The following is a 24,402-nucleotide window of genomic DNA, read 5'->3' as shown; positions in this document are numbered from 1 at the left end:
TCCTGAGATGGTCATGTGGCTTTGTTTGCTTTCCTGATGCGGGACATGACATGAGTTGACTTTTCCAGTGTTAAACCAGCCTTACCTTCCTGGAAGGACTCCTGCTTGGTCATGGTGTGCAGTCCTTTCTGTGTGTTGCTGGATTCTCTTTGCTAGTTTCTCCATTGATGATTTTTGCCCTGTGGTTGTGGAGACCTGCTGGTAGGCTTCTGGGTGTTCCTGTGTCTGGTTTTTGTGGTAGGGTAACACTGTTCTCAGAGGAAGACTTGGGAAGTGTTCCGTTGTATTAGAGATTTGCCTTGTGAGAGTTTTCTAAAATTGTTTTGTAAGTGGGTAAAAACAGGGTTATGAAGTCAAACCAAAAATCCAGAACTACTCAGGTAAGTCCAGATGGTCTACTCCAGTCTGGCTCCTCTTCCGGTAACAGTTTTCACAGCCCTGCGTTGCCTTTTGGCTGTTTTTCTTCTTAGCCTGAGCAAGTACGTGTAGATATGCATGTGTGTACGTGTGCACATACTGAATTTCTCCCATTTCTTAGGTTGAAAGTGCCACAGTCTGCATGTGGGTGTCTTCTCAGCAAACACTGTATGTTGCAGATCACCCCAAATCAGCATGGAGTTCCTTGCTTTGCCCTCCTGCCTGCAACCGTAAAAGTGACCGGCTGCCGAAACCATACAAAGCCATCTCCTTCCGAGGGAAAGATGACAGCCGTTTTGTGACCGCTAAAGCTTGCTGAAACATTAAAAACTCTCTTACAGGTGGTCATTAGTGTATAGGGAGATGGGAAAAGTAGTGAGACTGATAGCATGCTGTTTTGTAGAAACACTAGAAATTAACATGTTTCACTTCTTTGTGAAGAGCGTGGTGGCATAGCTTGGACAGAGCACATCTCCTTGTTGAGTGGCATAGGGTGCAGAGGGGGCATCTTCTCTGAGCCCGGGCTAATGCATGTTACCTCTCAGTCTGGTCTTACCCTTCATGTTCCCTGTGCTGTGACACATCTGCAGGCGCCTCTACCTCAGGGCTCTGCTGGCCTCCCTTCTGCTTGGACTGTTCTGTTTCCATCACAGCCTCGCCAACATTGTGTGCTTTCACTAAATCCCTCTGGCTGTGCCCAGAACCTCCTGCCCCACTGCGGGCATAGCATCCTGCACTCAGCCATTTCTTCTGTGGTTCATTTGCCTTACGTCAAATCCTGTGTGCTCTGTGTAGTGTTTCTTCACGACTTAGCCACCCATCCGCCTGGCCTCTACTATCCACCGTCCAAGCGTCCACTGAGGTAGTAGGTTCTAAACACTGAAGTTGCTCGTTGGCCATCAGCCGAACAGAGAAGTGGGGTTTGGTGTTGAAAACCAGACTTTCACCTGACAGAGAACTAGGGCGCCTGCAGCTTATGCACCCAGGGGTGAGCTCACAGCCAACTTACTTCCTGACAGCATGTCCCTGCTGCCGGGATGTGGGCCTCATAGCCAGACACCTTGCTCTCTGTGTGTGACCTGAGCAGCAGGTGCAAGGACAGGCCCCCATGGACTGGGGAAAGAGCAGTGTGCACCTCACGCTCCTTTTGTGGTGTGTGGTATCCAAGGCCGGCGGCTCCTCTTCTCCCGCCCGTCCTCACACTTGTGTGCTGGTAAGACGAAGTTGGAACCGTGCTCGGAAGGGGAGCCTGGCATGTCTCATGGAACTGTGGCAGCGGGACTTTTCCACCATGAGTACCGCCTGCACCCTGTGTCCCCTGCCGGTGCCTGGCGCCCTGTGTGTGGGTGAGCCGTGGCCTGTTCCCGCGGAGGCTGCTCCTTTTTGCAGGAATAGCCATGTGCATGGTTTCATGTCGTCTGTCTTTGGAACTGCTTTCCCTAAGAGCATGCCCGGGTCACAGTGGAGGGCATGTGGGCTGTTATCCAGGGTTCCCAGAGTCCCTCCAGAAGGGCTCTGCAGTCATGAGTTCTCACTGTCCACCGTGACAGAGCCAGCGAGTGGCTTGGGGCCTTGTCGGTGGGAAATGGTATTTCAGGGCTCTTTCGGTGTGCATTTTTCTTCATCTGCTAATCTTTCCCATGAAATTTCACCCCTGGTTGTTAAGTGAGATGTACACACACTCCAGGCATCCAGTTGTTCTCGCCCAGTTTGGGAATCAGGGTCAGCCACACGGGTTAGCCTGTGTCCGCCTCATTTCTGCCCCGCTTTCAGCTTCTCTGCTTCTCAGGCTCCCCCGAGGCCCCCTCACCAAGCCGCCATCTCCCAGCTCTGCTGTGATGTCACCACTTCACCGGGGATTTTAATTTCTCCAGTCAGTTTTCATTATTTATACTTCTTATAAACCAATTATTTGCTTGACTTACAAATTTATTACTTTAAAGCTCTTCCTTATTTTATTGTATGATTTTGGACATCTTTATCAGGTGCGCACGCACCGCCCTTTCCCTTGTGGGGTCAGTTACTTCTGCCCCCCGCCACAGGCCGTGCTGGAGACCGGTCTGCATCGTCTTTCAGGGAAGCTCTGTCAGCTTCCCCAGTTCCTTCCTGGATTTGTGTCTTTTCCTGAATTTCTGCTCTCGGGTTTGTTGCGCCCTCACACTTGTCTGTTCCGTCATGTTTTCCGAGCTTTTGATGGGAACTAACTCTTATGGTCCCTTCACTGGTCTGTAATTCACATACGGGAAGATCTCCAGTTTAAGTTTGTACCTTCAGACTTTCTGAGAGTGTGTCTCCTCCTCCACTGTTTGGGGGACATGCGCCCGGCCCCGGCCCCTTCCCTGCCCCTGGGGCCCCTCCCCGCATCCCTTCTGTGTCCCTCAGAGGCCCTCAGCCCCCATCTCATCCCGTGAGAATGGGTCCTGCCCTGCCTCGCTGCCCCAGGACTGCCCCGGGCCTGCTCCTGGCATCAGGGCCTGCCTTGTCTTGTGGGATTCCCCATGAGCGGGTCGCGCTTCTGTGTGGGGTTGGAGCTGTCCTCCCAGCCGGTCAGCCACGTGCGCACACAGGCCATAGCTGTGTGCGGAGGTGAGCACGTGGTCGCCCCCAGCACTCTGTGAGCGGAGCTGCTCCCCATGCTGGTGTGCACGGCCGTTGCCTGCATCGCATCCCCAGGTTGTCAGGATGGCAGAGTTGAGCCCTGGTCGTCAGGTGCCTGGGTGCCAGTCGTTGGAACAAGCACGGCGACTTTCCGGAGCACGTGCAGGTACACGCAGTGGGCTGTCCTGTGGCCCTGCAGCTCCCAGCATCGCCGCGGTTGGGGCCACCCTGCAGGACGTACCCCCTCACTGCAGCTTCAGTGTCCTCCCCCACACGATGGCTCCCCACGCCTTTCTTGTGGTGGGCTTTCGTCCGTGTGTCCTTCCGCGGGTGGTGCTTGGGCATGCGTGGGCTGCCCGTGGTTCCGCAGGTATGTGCAGTGGTGGCGTGTTTATGCCAAGGTCCATGCAGTGAGCCCCTGCTAGCTGCCCAGTGCATGCGGGCTGTATGCTGTCACGGAGCCGTCACCCAGGCCACAACACCTCCTCAGTGACTCCCCATCCCCCCTGCGCCGTGCCCATGGCAGCCGCAGCACCACGTATGTGACATGTACGACCTAACAGGCTTTGGCACTGGGTTGCCTGCCCCATAGCAGTGGGGTGCAAGTGTTCCCAGCACCTGCAAGGCCCACTCCTCCCATCCTGGCACCCCCCCCCACTGCCCCTGCCCACCTACTGTCACCCAGATGAGGTGGAGTCTTCTAGAGCTTTATATGCACAGGACCTTACAGTAGGCAGCGTGTGTATGTGGTCACATAAAACCATCAGCATTTTAACCATTGTAAAGCCTACAGTCCAGAGACCTTTATCACATATTCAGTGTTGCACAACCAACCACCCCCTCTGTCTGGTTCCAGAACATTCTACCTCCCTACAAAGAAACCCCATCCTCAGGAGCAGGTCTCCCCACCCTTCCCAGCCCAACAGCCATGAGTCCATGTCTGTCTGTGCATCTGCCTGTTCTGGTCGTTTCCTGTGAACAGATCCCAGTCGGTGTGTCCCTGTGTGTCTGCGCCTCTCCCTGAGCACCGTGGGCTCAGGTCCATCCGTGCTGTGCGTGTGTCAGGGCCGCCCTCCTCTTCAGGGTTGAGTAATAGTCCCCTGTGTGCATGGCACATGCTCTGCATGTTTGGGTGGCTACCATTTGGAATAATGACTGTGACTTCTGTGAACACATTCAGGTACACGTGTGTGAACCCCTGTTTTCAGCTCTTCCACGTGCGTATACAGTTGTGAGGTCCCTGCATTATGAGTAAGTCTTTGCTTAACTTACTGGCACCATGTTAGATCCCCACCGGCCCCGTGTGAGGGCCCGGTTGTCGCACACCCTCACCGCTCTTGTGTGGCTGCTCTCTAGCCATTTGTCTTAGTCAGGCTGCCCTCCCAGTGCCCAGGCTGGGGCTCGTGAACAGCGCGCATCGATCTCTCACAGCTCTGGGGCTTGGAGTCCCAGGTCAAGGTGCCAGCAGCTCGGTGTCTGGTGAGGCCTCCTGCTCAGGCGTCCTACCTGCACTTTGGTTCAGTTCCGACACCACCACCTGGCGTCAGCGAAGAAGCCACTGCATAAGGGCTCAGCTCCACAGGGTGCCCCTTCAGATGCCAGTGCCAGGTCCCAGGTGCCTCTGACCGACCGGCTGTAGGTTCATGGGGCCCCACAGCCCTTCTCACAGTCCCTAATTTGCCGTAAGAGCTCACAGAACTCAGGGAAACACCTGCATCTACCAGTTTATCGTATAGCTGGCCTCTGAGTAACACAGTCTTTAGGGGTCAGTCAAAAACCCACATACAACCTGTGACTCCCCAAAAACTTAACTGGCAATAGCCTACCTTGATCTTATAGTACAAATGATAAAATTAACTAGGATCTGCATATTCTGTGCATTCACAGCACACCTCTTTCTTAATTGTTTAGATACCTGTGTGCTGTGCCGTGCATCTGCCTGTTTGTTTCACACAGTTTCTCATCTTCAGAACCATCTCCAGTGCCCACATTGAAAAGCCTGTTTAAATGCACTTAGGCATTTCAAACCTGTGCTGTTCGAGGGTTAGCAGTATAACACAGGGTGGATAAAGGACACAGATGGAAGGCGCAGAGGGCAGGGTCCCGGAGGGACCTGTGGGCTGGAGCGTCTGACCCCGAGGAGTGAGAACCATTGCCCTCCTGGTATGTGGACCCATGCTCCAGCCCGGAAGCTCTCTGAACCACATACTGTCTTTTTATGGAGGCTTCGTCACATTGGCCTGATGGGTCACTAACCCAATCCCCATGCCTTCTTTCCCAGACCATAGGTGGGGCTGCAAGTTCTAGCTTCTAACTAGGGCTAGGTCTGCCTGGTGACCAGCCCCGTCCACAGCTCCCCACAGGCACCTCATTAGGACAAAAGACCCTCCTGTCACTCAGGACATTCCAAGAAATTTAGGGGCTCTGTGCCAGGAACTGGGACCAAGACCAGTACATGTATTTCTTCTTATTTCATGCACAGAGCAGCGTGATGAATCTTGGATGCAATTTACGCAGTGGAAGGAGCCGACAGACCAAAAGGCACCAATGCCACAGTTCCATTTTATGTGACATTCTGGGAAAGGCAGACCAGCTCCCTGGGGCAGGGGAGGACTGGTGGGTGCTGGGAGGGGTGCATGACTGAGGCACATCTCTGCACCCGACAGGGAATGGATCTTCCTCTGTGCACTTACAAAATGTGCTTTTTTATAAGCAGGCGCTTACATAGCATTTATAAAACATGGGATCTTAATATGTGATGTACCTTTTCCTTTGGAGTGACAGTTTTATAATTTTTTACAAAATGTTTCTTTACATCTTTTGCATTTTAGAGGTAATGCTTCCCATTCACTTCAGAATATGACCAAGTCCTGGGAGGTCACTTAGGTCAGGGCCAGAGCTGTAGGGTTACCAGCTCTCCTGTAGGACTGGATAGGCTTGGGGCCACAGTCACACCAGCACATCCTGGGAGCCGAGCATAGGTGACCCCGTTCAGGAGAGTGCACAGGTCGTGAAGGGCACGGACCACGGGCGCTGACCAGGGCCTGGAGCCATGAAGTAGGGCAGTGCTGCCCTGGGCCACCCGTCCTGAGCCCACTGGGTTCTCACACCCACACTACCACCACCCAGAGCGAGATGCCGAGGTTTTCCAGCACCCCAGGTTAATTCCCTCTGCCCGCCCCTTCTTGGTCACCAGCCTGGTGCTGCATGGCCTCACGGATCACTTCTCAGTTGTCAGGCACGAGCCTTGTTCCCACCTGGCTTCTCTGCTCACCTTCATGAGACCGTCCACACTTGCAGGTGGCAGTGGGTTCTCACTGCTGCATTTTATCCCACTGCGCGGCTTGGAGCCGTCCCCTCCAAGGTCCGTCGTGCGCCCCCTTACAGGCAGCATGCGCCCCAAAGTGCGTACACTGACCCACTGTTCATCCAGCCTGCTGCTCTGGATGGCGGGCTCGTTGCGTCAGGGCCATTGTGAGTAGAACCATGAGAACACTGTTGGCCGTGTCTCCCAGGAGCGGAAGCCCCTGTTCGTGCGCTCTTGGGACAATCCTGTATGACTGTGGTGGCCCGCGTGGCAGCACTGCCCCAGCAGCTGCACCACTTCCCGCCCCCTGGCCGTGTGTGTGAGTCCCGGCTCCTTGCACTCTCGCCCACTCCTGGCATTTTCAGCCTTTACCTTCGAGCCTTCCTGTGTGTCCTGTTGTCTCGTGCGCTCGCTCCTGAGTGTGGAGCCGTTTTCACAGCGTCCGTGGGCGCTTCTCCCTGCAGTGCCCCTCGGGCCTATTGCTCTGAGGTGGCGTGTGCCTCTTCGGGCTGATGCTTCCTTTACACATTCTTCCAGAAAGTTCCCTGTTACCGTTCACGCTTAGGACTGCTCCATCATGCGCTGGCTTTTGTGCACTATGTGAAGTAAGCAGGGTTTTCCCAACGACCCAAGATTCGGGGAAGAGACGTTCATTTCCTGCCAAACTGCACGAGGCCCTTCCTGGGTGACAGCATGTGGCGGAGGCTCCCCAGCTGCATCCCCGCCCACTGATCTCTCCGCCCCTCTCCGCACTGATAGATGAAACCTTCACTGGTGTACTCCAGGAAGTCTTGAAATCTTCGAGTGAAATCATTTGGTACTTGTCTTTCTCCGCCTGGCTTATTTCACTGAGCATAATACGCTCCAGCTCCATCCATGTTGTTGCAAATGGTAGGATTTGTTTTCTTCTTATGGCTGAATAGTATTCCATTGTGTATATGTACCAAATCTTCTTTATCCATTCATCTACTGATGGACAACTTAGGTTGCTTCCATTTCTTGGCTACTGTAAATAGTGCTGCGATAAACATAGGGGTGCATCTGTCTTTTTCAAACTGAGATCCTGCATTCTTAGGGTAAATTCCTAGGAGTGGAACTTCTGGGTCAAATGGTATTTCTATTTTTAGTGTTTTGAGGAACCTCCATACTGCTTTCCACAGTGGTTGAACTAGTTTACATTCCCACCAGCAGTGTAGGAGGGTTCCCCTTTCTCCGCATCCTCGCCAGCATTTGTTGTTCTTAGTCTTTTCTGTGTTGGCCATCCTAACTGGTGTGAGGTGACATCTCATTGTGGTTTTAATTTTCATTTCCCTGATAATTAGCAATGTGGAGCATCTTTTCATGTGCCTATTGGCCATCTGAATTTCTTCTTTGGAGAACTGTCTGTTCATATCCTCTGCCCATTTTTTAATAGGGTTATTTGTTTTTTGGGTGTTGAGGCAGGTGAGTTCTTTGGAAGAGCTTTATTCTATTCCTAGTTTCCTGGTCTGTTGGTTTTTAATTAATGGGTTTTTTTTTTGTATTGCTGATCTCACTTTGCTCACATGCGTTCTGTGCAGGATTTTTGTGCCTGTGCCCTTGAGAGATGACTGGCCTGTGAGTCTCCTTGCGTCCTTGACAGGCTTCAGTGTCTGGGACATGCTGGCCTCGTAGCGAGAACTGAGAGACGTCCTTTATGTTTATTCTTTGAAAGAGTTTGTATACAGTTAATACAATTTCTTCCCTAAATGTTTATAAGAATTTACTGGTGAAGCCCGTTGGGTTTGAAATTTTGTGTGAGTTTTAAATCTCAGATTCAATTTCTGGAAGTGTGTAGTGTTCACATTCTCTGTGTGTTTGTTGTGGTTTGACACATTAATCAAGGCATGTGTCTGTGTCACCGAAGTTGTCATATTTATTGGCATAAAGTCACTTGTGTCCACTTCCTGTGTTCTTACCACTGGTGGGGTCTGCACTGGTGGCTGACATCGCTAAATTGCATTGAGCTTTAAGCCCCTTTTTGAAGAGCTGGCCTTTGTGTTGCTGAGCTTTGCTGCTGGTACCAGCTTTATCTTTCACAGCGGCTGTGTGTTTTCTTCCTTACTTTTTGAGATGGAAGCTTAGGTTGCCAGTTTTCAGCCTTCCCCTTTCCTGGTATGTCTATTTAAAGCTATAAAAGTTAGTCCTGATATTGCCGTGTCCTATAAGTTTGCATATGGGACATTTCCATTATTGCTCTCAAAATATTCTCTAGTCTAACTTCCCAGGGTCCCCTCACTTACGCTGCTTAGTTTCCAGAGTTTGGGGACTCGCCAGGCCTGCTGTTATGGTTGCTGACTGTCCCCTGCTCTGGCTGGTGTTCTGTGTCCCAGACTGTGTTGCTGTCACCTATGTGACCGCTGGGATGAGCACGTGTTACTGACCCTAGGGTGCAGGAATGAACACACTTTGCATTTTGCAGAACCCATGAGCTCACCTCTGACATGCCTCCTGTTCTGAATGTTGGGTTCTCTGCAGCAGCGGTTCACTTTGTTCGTCCTTGGGGAGCCAGCGGTGGGTTAGCCATGCTAACCGCTGTCCTGCCCACTCTGCTGCAGGCTTGTGGCTGCCCGCTGTACTGGAAGGCGCCGCTTTTCTGTGGCGCAGGGGGAGAGCGCACGGGCTCTGTCTCCGTCCACAAGTTCGTTGCCATGTGGAGAAAGTGAGTCTGGGCCTGACCCAGGGAGTGGGCGAGGGCAGGGCAGCGGGTCCCCATCCCGGTGGCCGTGCCTGGCTCTCCACCCCGGCCTCTCACTCCTGCCCCTGAGCCGCTTGGTTGCACCCCTCGCGGCAGAGTGTCTCCGCCCTACCTGGGAGGGGCCTGTGGGCACATGCGAGGAAGCTGGGCCCCTGTCCCCCAGGATCCTGCACACCTGCCATGACGCCGCTGCCAGGTTCCTCCACCTGCTTGGGAGCCCCGGCTGCAACTACCTGGTGCAGGAGGACTTCATCCCCTTTCTGCAGGTGCGTTCCCAGGCCTGCACTGCAGCCCTCCTTCCCACTGTGGGTTCCCACGTCTATACGGCACCCCTCCCTCTCCTGTGCTGCCTGCAGGTCTACACCACACACAGGCATGTACACATGAGTCTGGCTGCCCTTCCTCGGGCACTGCTTCCAGGAAAGATGGTTTGAGGAACACCCACCCGAGTGTGGTGGGCAGACACTTCCCAGGCCACAAACCCACAGAACGTGGAGTCTTGGAGACAACAGATTAGCACCACTGCGGCCCCTCTTCCTACGTAGAAGCAGGTTGGGGAGCTGTAGAAAAGGGTCTCCACATGGCATTCCTGCTCTGTGCACAGGAGCGTGTCCACAGGACGTTCCTACTCTGTGCATGGGAGCGCGCACTCCACAGTGGGTGGGGGTCCAAGGCGACTGGTGGTGAGGAGTCCCTGGACACCCACCTCCAAGTGCGGGAATCACCAGAGCTTTGAGTGGAAGTGACTCACAGGGTTGGCATGACTATAACCCTCGATAAAATGAGCATGTGTCACAAATCAAATGGGCTGATGTGTTTGGCCCTCCATGTTTCTGCAAGTCCAGGTACCGGGTGGTGAGGGGCCATCAGTAGCTGTCCTGTACTCTTAGCGGGAGGGTTAATGGTTGTTCACAATTGCACAGCATGATTTCGGGCAGCAGTGCCCTGGCTGGAATGTCTTATTCACCCCTTGGTGCAGGACCTGCAGGGTGTATTCAGAAAGGGTGGGTGCTCCGGGGTCCTGCGTGTCCATGAGGTCTCTTGTTTCCTATGTGCAGGACGTGGTGAACACTCATCCCGGCTTGGCCTTTTTGAGGGAGGCTGCGGAGTTCCACTCTCGCTACATCACCACTGTGAGTATACGTGCCCCACAGCCAGCCCTTCATCCCTGGAGAGCAGGGAGTGAGGGGTCTGTACCTGGCCTGGAGCCCAGTGAGCTCTCTGAGAGGGGGTCTGCGCACCGGCAGCAGCCAGCAGACCCTGCTGGCTCCCCCAGGCAGGGAGGGGCCCTTCGGCTTCCGAGAGTACTGCCCTGCCCGCGGCCTCCCCCGCTGGGCAGCGTGCAGGCGCAAGCCCCCCGAACCTGCACCCGCATCTGCATGCGCCCATGGCACACCTGTAGCCTCATTCAGCTGCAGCTGTAGTCACATGGCCCCCGCATTCACAGCCGCACCTCACTGCACCCGCAGGCCCAGGCAGCCTGGGGGGCGTCCCACGCTCCTGCTGCGCAATGGGCACCCACTCCCGTGTCCTGAGACTGCGCATGAAATGCATGGCGGGGCCCATGCCTCCGCGCGCTGGTCTGCCCTGTAACACACGGAGTTCACATGGGGGAGCCCCGTGTCTGCCCCACTATCCTTGCTCCCCTGTGCTGGCCTCGGCTCATTGAAGCAAGGCGATCGGAATTGTGTTGTATGAGTCACTGACTGCAGAACATGAACGGGCTTTGTGCAGACCGCCCGCTGCTGCCCTGCAGGGGAGGGGAAGGCGTGGGGTGGGGGGTGAGAGTGGGAGGGGACCCCAGGGGAAGGGAAGGCGTGGGGTTGGTGGGGAGAGCGGGAGGGTGCCCTGAAGGAGGGCATCCCCATCTGAGTCCAGAGCTGACTAAGCCTTTTGGGCCTCTCTCCAACCTTAAACTTCAGCTTTTCATCCAGGGGTGAGTCAGGTGTGGATGTGTTCAGAGCTGGTCTTTACAAAACCCCGCTGTGCGACTTCCACCCTCCGCTCCCGTCCACGCCACCCCTTCCCCGCTCAGGGGTGTCCGTCTGAGTGTGGTTTGGGCAGGCCCCTGTGGGGGCTGGGGGCAGCCCCTCGGGACACCTCCGGGCCTGACTCCGCCCCCTCCCTCACCCGCCTGCCCAGCTGTGTGTGGCGGACGCCCTCTGCTGGCGGCGCGGGGCCCTGCAGCTCCCGGTCTCGGCCCAAGTCCCGCCTCCTCCTGCAGGTCATACAGAGGATCTTCTACACGGTCAACAGGTCCTGGACCGGGAGAATCACGTGCGCGGAGCTCCGAAGGAGCACCTTCCTGCAGGTAGGCCCCGGCGGGCCAGCAGGAGCACACGGCCTCCCAGTTGCCCCGTCCACAGTCCTCCACTCACCCGCCTGCCCTCTGTGCACAGGTTCTGTAAACACGTGGCCTTAGAATGACCTGCCCATGTCAGTGTATGCGGGATGAGAGCGTGCAAGCTGCAGGGCCACAGTTTACTACTGGTGGGCAGCCAGGCCAAGCCTCGGGGCAGCCCCTACCCAGGGGCTCCCAAACTAGAGTGCCACCCAAGCAGGTGCACCCCTGCTCCCAGTCATCGCAATCCTGACGAGCTCTGAACCATCCGCGCTCAACGAGAGACACCTGGGGGGTCGCAGGACAAAAGCCTGCACCCCAGGGAAGGCAGTGGTTTCCTCGGTTTGCCCGCAGAATGTGGCCCTCCTGGAGGAGGAAGCGGACATCAACCAGCTGACAGAGTACTTCTCCTACGAGCACTTCTACGTCATTTACTGCAAGTTCTGGGAGCTGGACACAGACCACGATCTCCTCATTGATGCCCAGGACCTGGCTCGCCACAACGACCACGGTGAGCATGTGGCTGGGGCGGGTGCACAGCTCCCGTGCCGGTGCCTCCCTTAGCCCGACGCACCCTGACTGCCCACCCATGCCTCCTCCACAGCCCCACTTGGGCTACTCCGCCTGCAGCCCGCCCCCGCCCTGCAGCCCCGGCCTCTAGGAGTGGCCTGTCATTGCAGGGACACTGGTGGCTTATGTGGGTTCTGAGTGCAGAGAGCGGGACAGCCTCCCTGCAGGGTCCGGGGGTGGGCCCTGTCCTGGCAGCACCAGCTCCACGTGCCGCATCCTTCCTCACCCGCCCTGCCCACCTAGTTCCTTCCCGCGGTGTCCTCCAGCTGGTGGTTTTCCCCACGTGTGGAGGGACTGCCCTTCCCCCACCGTGAGGTTCACGCCAGGTCTGCTGGGTGAGCCCTAACTTGGCAAAGCCCCCGGGTACAGCTCAGTGAGCTCCAGCACCCACTCGCACAGCTGAGCGAACACCTGCTCAGCAGGGGAGCTGAAGGCCTGTCCCTACCCAGCCTGTCTCCTGCTTCCTCTCCTTCCTGGGTCCCTGCAGTTCCGGCGTGGGGGCTGCGGGGGGCCTGTCTGTGGGCCGGCCTCTCCGCGAGGATGCAGCTGGGCGCTGTGCTGGGACAGCAAACAGCCGGTTCTGGGCGGGCAGGGTCTGGAAGGGTGCTGCGTCCAGAACCCAGAGGAGCGTGAGCCTGGTGCCCGCGATGACCGCTCAGCGCCCAGATGCCTTTTTCTCTGAGCCTCATTTCCTGCCCTAACAGCAGAGCTCTGTGGGCTTCTGTCCGTTCTCAGCACAGAGGGCCAGGCAGGTTAATTTTAGGCCCCCTCACAATTCAGACGTGGTGGGAAAGAATCCTGTGTGGGTGTTTCCTTAGCAGGAAAGTTAGGTCGTTCTACTTTCTATTGCAAGAGGTCAAAATTCCTAGTACATAGATCAGCTGGAATTTAAGTATGCCTTCGGGGTTTTAAGTTTCCTGACAGATTTCCTTACTCTCGCACCTTCTCATGTGATTTTTCCTAATAACCACATCCATGAGAGAATTTCTGAGCCCCGCTGGGCATCTGCTTTATTTGTGGTGGTGTTCTGTGCAGCGTTTCCCAGACACCAGCTCTCTGGGCTTATCTCCTCTCTGTCTCTCTGCCTGGCATTGTGCCCCGGGCAGTATCATCCCTAAACTCACCACGCATCTCAGTTCTGGCATGGGCTCCAGGATCAGCCCGTGGGGGCTGGGCACACAGTTTGCCCAGATGACATCAACCCAGCCCACAGGCCCTCCAGCTCCCCAGCCCTGGTCCCAGGTCCCTGCAGCCTGGCCCTGACCCTGTGGCCTCCTGCCCCGTGCACTGAAGCATCACACCCAGACGCTCTCACGAGGTCTGCCTTGAGGGTTTGTCAACAAGCAGGGCTTGAAGCTACTGGCATCATGGCCTCGTCTGCCCTTAGAATACCAGTAACTGTGGGACAGTGGTCTTGGCCTGGACGGGACACTCAGTGCCTTGCAGAACAATCCACATGGTGATACGGGTGCCATGATACATCCCTCCCATTTGGGCCAGTTTCAAAAGCTAAAAGGGGCTTCTTCTCAAGCAGCAATGGGACTGGCTTCACAGAATACAGGAGCAAGCAGTCAGTGCTGACCCTGTCCTGTGCAGCCCAGGTGGGGGGTGGGGATGGGGGGTTCCTGTGGTGCTCTGTTTGCAGATCACTGGACATGGGAATCTGGGTCAGCTGTGCTAGTTCCCTGGGGCTGCTCTGACTGAAACAGCAGGGTATTGTCCTCTCACAGCCAGGAGTCCAATATGAAGGAGTTTATGAGGGCTTGTCACCCAGGAGGGGTGTGCAAGACTCTGCGGAGGTTGCTGTAACTTGCCACAGACTCCATGGATTAAAACAACAGATTTATTCTGCCCCAGCTCTGGAGACCAAGTGTCTAAGGTCCAGGCGGCACAGGGCCTGCTCCCTCCCCAGGCTCCAGGGGAGGCTCTTCCCTGCCTCTTCCAGCTTCTGGGGGCTCCAGGCAGCCCTGGGCTTGTCCCTCCCATCACTGCCTCCATGTCCATGTCACTTCTCCTGTGTCTGTGTGTCTCCTTATCTGTTTTTGATGACGGCACCTAATCCAGGACGACCTCATCTCCAATTCTTCACTTAGTCAAATCTGCAGAGACCCTTATCTCCTCATAAGGTCCTTTTCACAAGTTCCAGGAGTCAGGACATGGATGTGTCTTCTCAGAAGACACAATTCAAACTCTGACACATACAGGCATTTTCCATTAGGGGTGACTTTCATTGAGTTAGGGTGAAGTGGAGGTTAGGGGAAAAGACTGTCTTTATTTCCCTATCTTGTGGGCATATGCTTAGTATGGGCTGAACTGTGTCCCCCCAGATTTGTGGGATGAAGCCCTCACCCCAGGACCTCAGAATGGGGCTGTATTTGGAGAGGGCCTTTAAAGAGGGGATGAAGGTAAAATGAGACCATAGGGTGGGCCCTGATCCCATAGTACTTGTGTCCCTATAAGAGGAGATGAGGACACAGACACACAGGAGCAACCCCCTGAGGACACAGGGAGAAGACGGTGTCCACACACCCAGCGGGAAGGCTCAGGAGGCCCAGCCCCACCCACAGCTGGACCTCGGGGTCCAGCCTCCAGGATGGGGGACGTGTCTTCTTAAAGCCCGTGGTCGGTGGTGGTTACAGTGGCCCAGGAAACTATTACGTGTCCTCCAGCACTCCTGCCTGTGAGTTGGGTGTTAGCTGAGGTGCACGTTTGCTCTGACCAGTCGCAGTGACAGTGTCGGGAAGCAGACACCTGGGGGTGAACGCAGGCGTGTTGCGCTCCTCACGGGCTTCTCCTGCCTTGGAGCCACAGCCGCTTTTCACCTGTGACTCGCATTTGGGCTCAGCCCCCAGGATGGGAAAGCTCAGTGGACAGGCATGTGCTGGGGGCTTCACATCCCCCAGCTCCGCCCCGACCAGGCCTGGCTCTCAGCATTTCAGCCCTCAGCCCGCCCACCTGTTCTGGGGCCACGGGCCAGGACCGCCCTGCAGGGGCTCACGGTCTGGTCCTTCTTTGCAGCTATATCCACCAAGATGATCGAGAGGATATTCTCAGGAGCCGTGACGCGGTACGTGCCAACTCACTGCTTCTTGGTCTTCCCTCTCATGACAGTGGCCGGTTTTCTGTGCCTGAGCTAGTTCCAGCTCAGGTCCTGACACGGGTGTGTGTTCTGAGTGGTGCCACCAACGAGGCCATAAGGGAGAACACATTGTCACGTGATGCCGTTAGTAAGGCACATGCACATCTCTGTCCCTGGCATCACCCGGAAGGGGGGACACGGGCCCCGTGTCAGGGGTCCAAGTCAGGCCCTGGGCGTCCGAGTGAGCACTAGAGTCCAGGCATCAGAGGCTGGCAGGTAGTGGTGACTCAGCAGTGGCAGCTGCTCCTGCCCCTCCCGGGACCCCGGGGAACCACCTTTGGGGTCGCACAGCTGCTCACACCCTCAGACTTCCTGTCAAGTAGGAACCACGTGGGATTGAGCAAACGTAGGCCCTACTCACCCAGGGGAGGCGGGCACAGCCTTCCTGGCGCGTGCTGCTCCTCCTCACTCACATCTCTGGCTCCCGTGCTGGCCCTGAACTCAGAGGCAGAAGCGTACAGAAGGAAGGGAAGATGAGCTACGCTGACTTTGTGTGGTTTCTGATCTCCGAAGAAGACAAAAACACCCCAACCAGGTAGGTGCTCGGCAGCTGCCTGCGCTTCACCTGCTGGAACATCGGGAGCCGTGGATGAGCGGTCATCCTTGAGGGTCCATCTGGGTGCGGTCAGTCCTGGGTGGGGCACCCCCCAGGCAGGGAGCCCGGAAGGGGTCCATCTGGGGGTGGCCGGTCCCCCGCGAGGTCCGTCCTGGGTGGCCAGGCTGCCCGAGGCCCGCACTGACTGGCGCTGACGGCAGCATCGAGTACTGGTTCCGCTGCATGGACCTGGACGGCGACGGGGCCCTGTCCATGTTCGAGCTGCAGTACTTCTATGAGGAGCAGTGCCGCAGGCTGGACAGCATGGCCATCGAGGCCCTGCCCTTCGAGGACTGCCTCTGCCAGATGCTGGACCTGGTGAAGCCCCAGCGGGAAGGTAATGGCCCACGTGTCAGACGGGGCAGCTCACATGTGTGATGGGGCCTCCCGTAAGTCAGTGTAAGAAGTGGCACCACCGTGTGTGAGGTGTGGCGCCCTGTGTTAGAGATGGGGTGCCGTGGGTGAGGTGGAGCACACCCCTTTGTTTAAGAAGGGACACCCTCATGTGAGATAGGGCAGCCCCTGTATGAGGTGAGGCATGCCCCTGTGTGAGACAGGGTTCCGTGAGGGGGCGCCCACCAGGGCACAGCCATCCCCACTGAGCTGGTGTCAAGGGTGAGCAGGGCCTCAGGGGGACTGGTCCCCCTGTCACCGCCAATAGCACCCTGGGCAGGTGAGCTAGTGTCATCACATGGGACATCAGCTTTGTCGGGGCCAGTCACTAAGTGCTGAGCAGCACGGTGTGTCCGGCCCTGCCTGTCCTCCTCAGCCCCCATGTGACCCCTCAGCACCCCCACCCCATGCTGGGGTCTTGTCCTGTATGGGGAGCACACATACCTTCCAGGGCCAGGAGGTGGGTATCCTGACCACACGTGCAAGTCCCCCTGCCTGTGCTCCTGGCATCTTCGGGGAGCTCTAGTCTGGGTCCCCTGCCACCAGCTCGAGTCCCAGACTTGTACGTCCCTCCCCCTGTGGCCAGGACCCCTGGGTTGATGGGGTTGTCCTGCCACACAGCTGAGAAGGCTGTGCCCAAGAGGGTGGATAGCTGCCCACGTTGGGACATGGGACACCCCCCAAGGTCAAAGGAACACAGGGAGTTGTCCCGTGAACTCAGACACCTCAGTTACTGTTGTGCCTGTGTTTGGTAATCCTCGTCGGGGGCATTGTAGCCGACTGGCCTGGACCCCCGCCCTGACTGGGCCCCTCCCGGTCAGTGTGTGTACGTCTGGCAGCTCATGTGATCTGCTGGGAGTGCCCTGGCAGCCAGAGCTTGTGTCCTTGTGCCCCCTCCACCTGTGTGGGCTTAGATCCTCGGGGCCCTGCTCCACTGCTCACGCAGAGCCACCTCGAAGGCCTCCTCTGTCCGTGGCATTGTCAGAGCACAGGGTGCTCATGAAGGTGGATTGCCAGGGCACGCTGGGCCCAAGCCCTCCTGGCAGTAAGTGCTCCCTGCACACAGGGCGGATCTCGCTGGGTGACCTCAAGAAGTGTAAGCTGGCCTACGTCTTCTTCGATACGTTCTTCAACATCGAGAAGTACCTGGACCACGAGCAGAGAGAGCAGGTCTCCCTGCTCAGGGTGAGCGCAGGGGGCGGGGCAGGGTGACGGGCACGCACGGGGGTGGGGTGAGCGCTCCGCCTCCGCAGCCCTGACCTGTGTTCCTCCAGGAGAGCGAGAGTGAAGGCCCCGAGCTCTCAGACTGGGAGAAGTACGCCGCCGAGGAGTACGACATCCTTGTGGCCGAGGAGGCTGCAGGGGAGTCGTGGGGGGACGGGTGAGTGGGGACCCGGGGGACCCAGGACGCGCACTGCCTTCTCATGTGCGAGTGGGGGCTGGGAGCATGCAGAAGAGAGGTGTGGGGACCAGGCTGGGGATGTGGATGGGTGGCAGATAGGCAGCAGGCACCCCCTTCCCCACACCCACCTCACCCAGAAGGCCCCTTCAGAAGGGCCTGGGCAGTCCAGTGGAGGGGGGTGGTGCTGCTGAGCGCCCCTTGGAGCACCCGTGACAAGCGTGAGAAGGGCAGTGGGTGGGGACGGAGGCGGGCGGGTGTCCTCTGTCCAGCTGCGGCCCCAGAAGGCCTGTGTGACGTCTGGCTGGAGCTGCCTGCTTGTCCTGGGGCCTCCCAAGGCAGCCCAGGGCCCAGCGTCTGCCCCTCCCCGCCCACATGGGCACCTCAGCTTAGTTCCACATCTGCTGTCAGGCCCCCAGACAGACTGCCTTCTCCTGTGCCCGTAACACATTTGGTGGGACACTCCGTCCCGGGCTCGCAGCGTGCAGGCCAGGTGCGGGCGGGAGTGGGTGTGTGGCTCCCAGGCCTGTGGCCGGTCTGGGGAGGGGTGGGTGTCGGTGCTGGCGCTGTGCCAACAAGCACGGCCACACCCGGGTTCCCATGGGAAGCGTTGACGCTGCCACATGCAGGATGGTGTCTCCCCATGGGCGCTGCTGGTTCGGTAACAGTGCCTCCTGCCACCCCTGGATAGTTCCAGAATCGGTAGGCCAGCACCCCAAAGCCCTCTCCCTTCACCACCCGGCAAGTGCTACTCTGTGCTTTGGGATTCCCTTTTCCAGAACATCCAGAAATGCAATCTCACAGGGCGTTTGCAATTCACGGTGTGGCTGGGCAGCGCTCTGACGCACGGGTGGCCACGGGGCTTACCAGGCAAAGGGCCTGGGTGGTTTGCCACCTTCCCAGTTTCAGGGGAATCACACCGCTGTGAACATTCACACACTGGCTTTCTGGGAACCTGAGCTTTCCCTTCTCTTGGCTCCATCCTTCGGAGTGAGATGGCACTTCACGTGGGAGGAGCCTTACCTTCTTGGCGCTGCCCATGTGTCTTGGCCACAGCACCCTGCGGCCCCACGAGGGTTCCCCCTCCTGGCACTGTGGAGTACCGCTTGTCTTCAACTGCCGCGCCTTTGCTGAGGAGGCAGTGCCCGTGCCTGTCCTTGCTCGCGGTCAGTCATCTTGGTGAAGGGCTGCATCCTTCGTCAGCGCCCAGTTGTGCACTGTCTCCTCCTCGCGTGGTAAGGGCTCTCTGTACCTCCTAGACGCACCTGCCGTCAGGAACAGGGCATCCCGTCTCCTCCCTACTGGTGGCACGCTTTTGTCCTCCCACCGCAGTGTTTCGGAGAGGAGCCAGCCTTCATCCTCATGAAGTGGCCTTTATCAGTGCGTGGTCCCCACAGCCTGTGTTTGCTGTCACACGTTGGAAACCACCGCCTCGTCCGTGGAGGTTTTCTTCTAGAAGTCTTAGTGTTTTACGCTCACATTCAGGCCTCTGGTGCTCCCACTTCCCATGGGGTGCTTTTCCATGCGTGTGGACACCCGGTTTCCCCACACTGTTGTAGGAAAGCTGTCAAATTGGCTTGGCGTCCTTACGGATGGCACACCAGGGCCATGTGCGCGCTGAACCTCATGGTGTGCCTCTGGCACACGGCAGCATGTGTGTTGCTACAGCTTCATGCGAGAAGTGAGATGGCAAAGCAAGGCCCCAGGCACCCCAACCGGACTCGGCTGAGTTGCCGGGGGTGACAGTCGGCACCATGGCCCCACGGCTGTGAGACGCATTTGGGGACCGCCTGTCCCACTGATCCGTGTGACTGTTGTCACAGCCACCCAGCCCTGATTTCAGGAGCTCAGCAGCCGTGGGATGAGATCCTGCCAGCTCCCTCTTTCAACGCCCTGCTGGTATTTCTGGTCCCTTTGCCTCTACATGGGAGTAGTGTTCCTACAGAGGACCGCATGGGGGCGCTGCGGTTCTGGGGAAGGGAGCCCATGTGGGACACTTGGAACCTTACTGACCCTGCGTCTCCTGGCCCACAAACACACCATCTCTCCATTCACTGAGCTCTTCTCTGATGTCTCCCATCTCTTGTGTCGTTTCCAGCATATGAATCTTGCATGTATCTGGGGAGATTTCTAGGGTACGCGGTAGTCTTTGGTATTGGAAAGTCGCTTTAGAACAGGGCCTCTCTGTCGGCAGTGCCTGCCCCGCACTCTGCACTGACCTCACCGCCCGAGCGCAGGCAGCCGTAGTCCTCCTCTCCTCCCCGTGCACCTCCCAGCTCACCCAGGACAGGCCTGGATCAAGCGCTGAGGGTGACGGCCTTGCCTCGCTTCCCAAGCTGAGGTGGGACGTCCCCTTCATCCACCGCGAAGCACGGAGTTCGCTGACGGGCTATCCATACGTCCTTCAGCAGCCGGAGGACAGTCCTTCCTACTCCCACTCTGCTGAGACCGAGTACTGAATTTGGTCACATGCTCTTGGCTGATGGGTTTCCCTTCTACCGTCGGTGGGTCCGTGAGCTGAGTGACTTGTGGTGGCAGCAGCCTTCCTTCCCAACAGGAACCCTGCCTGGAAATGAGACCTGTCGCCCTTTTCTGTTTTTGGGGTTCACTTGACGGGATCGCTGGTGATCCTGTGGCACTGTCTCATTTTGGTCTCAGGAAATGCTGACCCCCCCTAGAGCGCAGCAGAGTTGCTCCTCCCCCGTTTGCTCAAGCTGCCTGGGGTGCCATCCACCAGTGATATCTTGGGCCCCATGTTCCCTTGAGCTGCTGCATACACTGATCGGGGAGCCGCTGGGCCCACGGGCAGTGCCTACAGGGGCAGATATGCTGCTCTGATTGCAGGGGGGGGCTGCCCCCACTCTGCGCCCACGATCTCACCCAGCCCCTCCTTGCAGGTACGAAGCCGAGCTCAGCCCCGTGGACCAGAAGCTGAGCATGCTGCGGTCTCCACTGGCCCAGAGGCCCTTCTTTGAGGTGCCGTCCACTCTGGGCACCATCGACCTGTGTGAGTGTGGGGATGATGACCTGCCGCCCTCGTGACCTGCGCCCACATGGGACTCCCTGTGCAGCTTTTGTGTCAGAGAACGAAACCGTTTGTTGAGCTTTTACAGAAAACGAGGTGCGTGTGTATGGAATGACAGATGTATTTATTCAGCACAAAGCTGGTCACAGGTCACTGGAGCGTCAGCCACCTTGGAAGGGCTGACATGCTGGCCCTGGGGAAAACCCTCCCCAAACCAGGTGCCCGTGGCCCGCAAACTCATTTTTGGCTAAGCCATCGGAGACTCACCGTCCTGGCCAACGACCTGGAGGGGAACTGGTCTCTCCGGGAGGGTCTGCCCTGGGGGCCATGTGGCACATGCTGACCCCAGACCTCCAGACGTGTGCTGCATTCGCCATCTAGTCTGGAATGTTCCAGGAGCCGCAGCAGCAGGAGCCTTCTGTCTGCATGTGAATTTTGGGCACTGTGCCCTTCACACGGGGTGCAGGGGTCCCCTCAAAATTATTGGAACGTTTTTATGTCAATGCACAGAACGTGTAAAGTTAGCTTTTATTTGTCATGTAGAGCAGTTTTAAAACGTCTTACAGATTCACGTTTGCATTTTCAATAAAGAACTTCAGGGTTTTCTGGTGCGGGCTCAGCTCCCACGATGTGGACACACAGCAGCATGGCTCACAAGGGACACAGTGATGCGCTGGGGCCTCCACGGGACATGATGGCCTTTAGGGGCAGGAACCCCAGCCAAGGTCACAGGCCCTGAGAGCTTCTGCAGCCTAGCTCTCCTCAGCCGTGGGGCCTGCATTCTGGCCACAGGGACCCAAGAGCCACCCTATAGGCCATTCTTCCAGCTCCCAAAGCTTTGGGAGGACAGGGGACACAGCCTGAGGACCCCCTACCCCTCCATGCCTCAGGCAGCAATGTCCTAACCCACTTGGTGCAGAGGCCCTGTGGAACCGGCCCACACAAGGATGTGCAGCTCCCATTGGGGTGAGGGCCAAGGGAGTCCCCTAGGCAGGACAGCAGAGACCCTCAACGTCCACTCTGCTGTGAGGGGAGGCTGTTTGGCACCAGCATGAGATATGGAGTGAGGAGTGGTCCCACTATGCGTGCCCAGGAAAGGGCACTGACCAGCTGCCGTGGCCCTCCTGCCCCAGTCAGGCTCTACCAACTTCTCTGCAACATCCATGCACTGAGCAGACACCCAGGGGAGCCTCCCTCCCTTGCAGCTGGGCAACAGCACTGGAGACAACCCTCCAGCACTCAGGCCCTGAGCAACAAGAGGGGGAGCCCACAGCCCACACACGACCGGGGCTGTCATGAGACAAGGGAGCCAGCTCCCTACCCAACTGCTGGGGGAGAGCTGGTTCTGGAATTTTCCTTCCCAGTGGAGAGTGGTCATCGGTGAGTCCAGCAAGGAAGCCATGGGGGGAAAGGCACCTGGGTGGGCAAGTGGGCACGCCAAAGGCCCCCACTTCACAGCTGCAAAGCCCTGTCCCCATGAATAGGGGTCAGATCCATGGGTGCAGACAGCAGGGTCAGTGCCCTTCAGCCTGGAGGCCTCGGGGGCCCTGGTCAGCTGCACTCAAGGCCACTGGTTCCCCCACCCAGGGACGGCTGGCTGGGACACCACGGTGACAGGCACTCCTCACACAGGCCACCAGAGCTAGGACCTGCTCAGTCAGACACCCCCTGGGGACAGACGGGGCAGACCCTCAGTGCCCGTGGACACAGACAGGTGTAGGCAGGCTCAGACATGCAGGTTGGAGACAGTTCTGGGTCTGACTGTTGGCAACCAGCAAGTCCCCAAACGCCAAACTACCACAACCTGCAGGGTCACAGGGACTGTGGACACAGAGAGGGTGCCCAGCCCACACTCCTGCTGCAGGAGCTGCCAGGTGGCTACAGAACTCTCCCTGCCAGGAGCACCCCAGCTCTCGCTCATGCACAGCCAGGCTTGGGGACAGCCAGGCAGCAGCCAGAAAAGGCCAACGACCCAGGATGCTCTGAGATCAGTGTCCCGAGCCACACAGGCCTGGGTTCAAGGATCACACTCAGCCTTGGCCATTTTGAGCCCACATGGGCCAGAGCACCTGCGGAGCTAGGCCCCCAGGAAGTATCAACACAACAGGCACCCAGTGACACACCCACACAGGGCCCTCGGTCCCAGAGCAACCATGCAGGGAACGTGCTTTCACCCCGCATCCAGGCACAGCAGCCTTGAGGCACACCGCCTGCCCCACCGGGGCCTGGAGGTGGTGGCAGGAAAAGGACGTGCGGCCCATTCCAGGACGTACCTCTGGGGTGGGCACATGCTTCACGTCGATATCTTCGTCGGAGCTCTCGGAGTCCGACAGGAAGTCAGCATCAAAGATGTCCCTGCGGGCAGATGAAGTCAGTCCCAGAGTACTGTCAGTGGGTGAGACCAGACAGTCCCCTGGGGATGCAGCCTCTTTTTGGGCCCCTGTCCCTGTGACAGACTGAAGCAGGGGCCACTTGGGATCAGGAGCCCTGGTGAGGACACACTGGCAGGGCTGTGGGAAGGTGGGGGGGACACTGTGACAGTGGAGGGAGAAAGGGGGCCAGGTGGAGGAAGAGGTGAGGAGGTGGACACCAGCACCTCTGGGCACACCACAGTGTGCCTGCAAGCTGTAGGAAATGGGGGGACAGAAGGGGCCCCTTGCATCCCAGGCGCACAGCCCATGCCAGGCACCTGTCCCTCCCCAGTCCCAGCCCCCAGGGACCCTCCTGTGACCAGTGTCCCTGACTGACTAGCCAGCCCCACCTTGGGACAGCTGCCGCCCCAGAGCTCCACTCGAGAAGTCAGAAACCATGAGGCTGACGTTCCAATCATGCAGCGGACGCCCCACAGGCCAACCTACCATGGACACGACACCTCACCTCTTGGACTTGCCGCCCCGGGAATGGTTTGTCAGCTCTGTATCTGTCCCAGTGGAGCTGGCCAAGGTGTCTGGTGTCCAAGCAGAGCACGACCCCATGGGCAGCTCTGCAGCGTCAAGAGCATCAGCTGTGGCACCCTCCCCACCCAACACCACAACCCCAGTTGGAACAGCAAATCCCCACCTGGGGCACCACACCCCGACCCAGCACAGCCCTGCGCAGAGACATCCCACCTGGGGGACATCCTCCCCACTATGGGGGGCCATGTCATCCCACCCCAAGTACACATTCTCCCAACCCCGCAGACCTCCTCCCCTCCTTGGGGTCATCCTCCCCACTCCCAGGAAACATCCTCCCCACCTTGGGCACGCTTGATGTGCTTGCATATGGCGTCAAACGGGTTGGCGGCGGGCTCCTTCTCCCCGGGGAAGACGTCATACGTCCTCATCAAGGACTTGCGGTAGACCACCAGGGGATCCACGTCGCCCTCCCCGAAGATGGGCAGGCCCTCGGGGATGGAGTCCCGGAAGTGGGCAAGTCTGCAGGTGACAGGGGACCCGTTCGGTTGGGGGACTACGTGAGGGAAAGGGGCACAGGGGCACCGCGGGCTCAGAGGGAGCAGGGGCAGTGCCGCCGGCCCACATGCAGCACCCCAAGCCCGCGTGGACCTGGCCCCACTGGAGGTTCCCTCCCTGCCCCGCCCCCCACACCGGGCTCACTACCCGCCGCCAGCAGACCCGACTCCACCCACCCAAAGCTGCCCCCGAACAGGCCTCCCCGACCAGCCCAGGGCCCAACCCACCTCCGGGTCCCCCAGCTCCGGGGGGGCCGCCCCCATACCCTCAGGACCCCGGCACTCACGCGGCCCCGCGCTCGGCCTGCGGGATCTTGCAGGAGAACTCGGCGAGCAGCAGCAGGAAGCCCAGGTTGGGGAAACGCAGACGGCCCTGCTCCAGCTCCGGAGCCTCCGAGAAGGCGAAGGCCAGACCGCGCCTGCGCGGTCCAGGGGGCGGGGCATCAAGGAG

General features: G+C 58.1%; 2 protein-coding genes across 13 annotated transcripts in view; one reads left to right on the top strand and one right to left on the bottom strand.

Moving 5' to 3' along the window:
- The window catches only part of PPP2R3B (protein phosphatase 2 regulatory subunit B''beta), a 45,281-nt gene extending 24,178 nt beyond the window's left edge, over positions 1-21,103 (top strand). For all 3 annotated transcript variants that reach the window (XM_017681347.3, XM_017681346.3, XM_017681349.3), the window contains exons 3-13: positions 8,899-9,002; positions 9,202-9,304; positions 10,097-10,171; positions 11,263-11,349; positions 11,734-11,890; positions 14,968-15,016; positions 15,534-15,623; positions 15,845-16,020; positions 17,143-17,261; positions 17,351-17,457; positions 20,373-21,103. In XM_017681347.3, the coding sequence (XP_017536836.2) occupies positions 8,899-9,002; positions 9,202-9,304; positions 10,097-10,171; positions 11,263-11,349; positions 11,734-11,890; positions 14,968-15,016; positions 15,534-15,623; positions 15,845-16,020; positions 17,143-17,261; positions 17,351-17,457; positions 20,373-20,517 (1,212 nt within the window). In that variant the 3' untranslated portion in view covers positions 20,518-21,103. The remainder of the gene's footprint in view (positions 1-8,898; positions 9,003-9,201; positions 9,305-10,096; positions 10,172-11,262; positions 11,350-11,733; positions 11,891-14,967; positions 15,017-15,533; positions 15,624-15,844; positions 16,021-17,142; positions 17,262-17,350; positions 17,458-20,372) is intronic.
- The window catches only part of LOC108410330 (cohesin subunit SA-2-like), a 29,583-nt gene continuing 25,786 nt past the window's right edge, over positions 20,606-24,402 (bottom strand). For 7 of the 10 annotated variants that reach the window (XM_073228232.1, XM_073228231.1, XM_037013503.2 and 4 more), the window contains 5 exons: positions 24,239-24,370; positions 23,738-23,916; positions 23,378-23,483; positions 22,774-22,855; positions 21,010-21,968 (listed from right to left, as the gene is read on the bottom strand). In XM_073228232.1, the coding sequence (XP_073084333.1) occupies positions 21,402-21,968; positions 22,774-22,855; positions 23,378-23,483; positions 23,738-23,916; positions 24,239-24,370 (1,066 nt within the window). In that variant the 3' untranslated portion in view covers positions 21,010-21,401. Of the gene's footprint in view, positions 20,923-21,009; positions 22,169-22,773; positions 22,856-23,377; positions 23,484-23,737; positions 23,917-24,238; positions 24,371-24,402 lie in introns of those variants that run through there. The other 3 variants (XM_073228235.1, XM_073228234.1, XM_073228236.1) reach the window with 3 other exon arrangements.

This window comes from Manis javanica, chromosome X (genome assembly GCF_040802235.1).
Source record: "Manis javanica isolate MJ-LG chromosome X, MJ_LKY, whole genome shotgun sequence".
In the NCBI taxonomy this organism is placed as follows: domain Eukaryota; kingdom Metazoa; phylum Chordata; class Mammalia; order Pholidota; family Manidae; genus Manis; species Manis javanica.
Note: the sequence above shows the minus strand (reverse complement) of the source record. Positions and strands in the feature narration are given on the sequence as shown.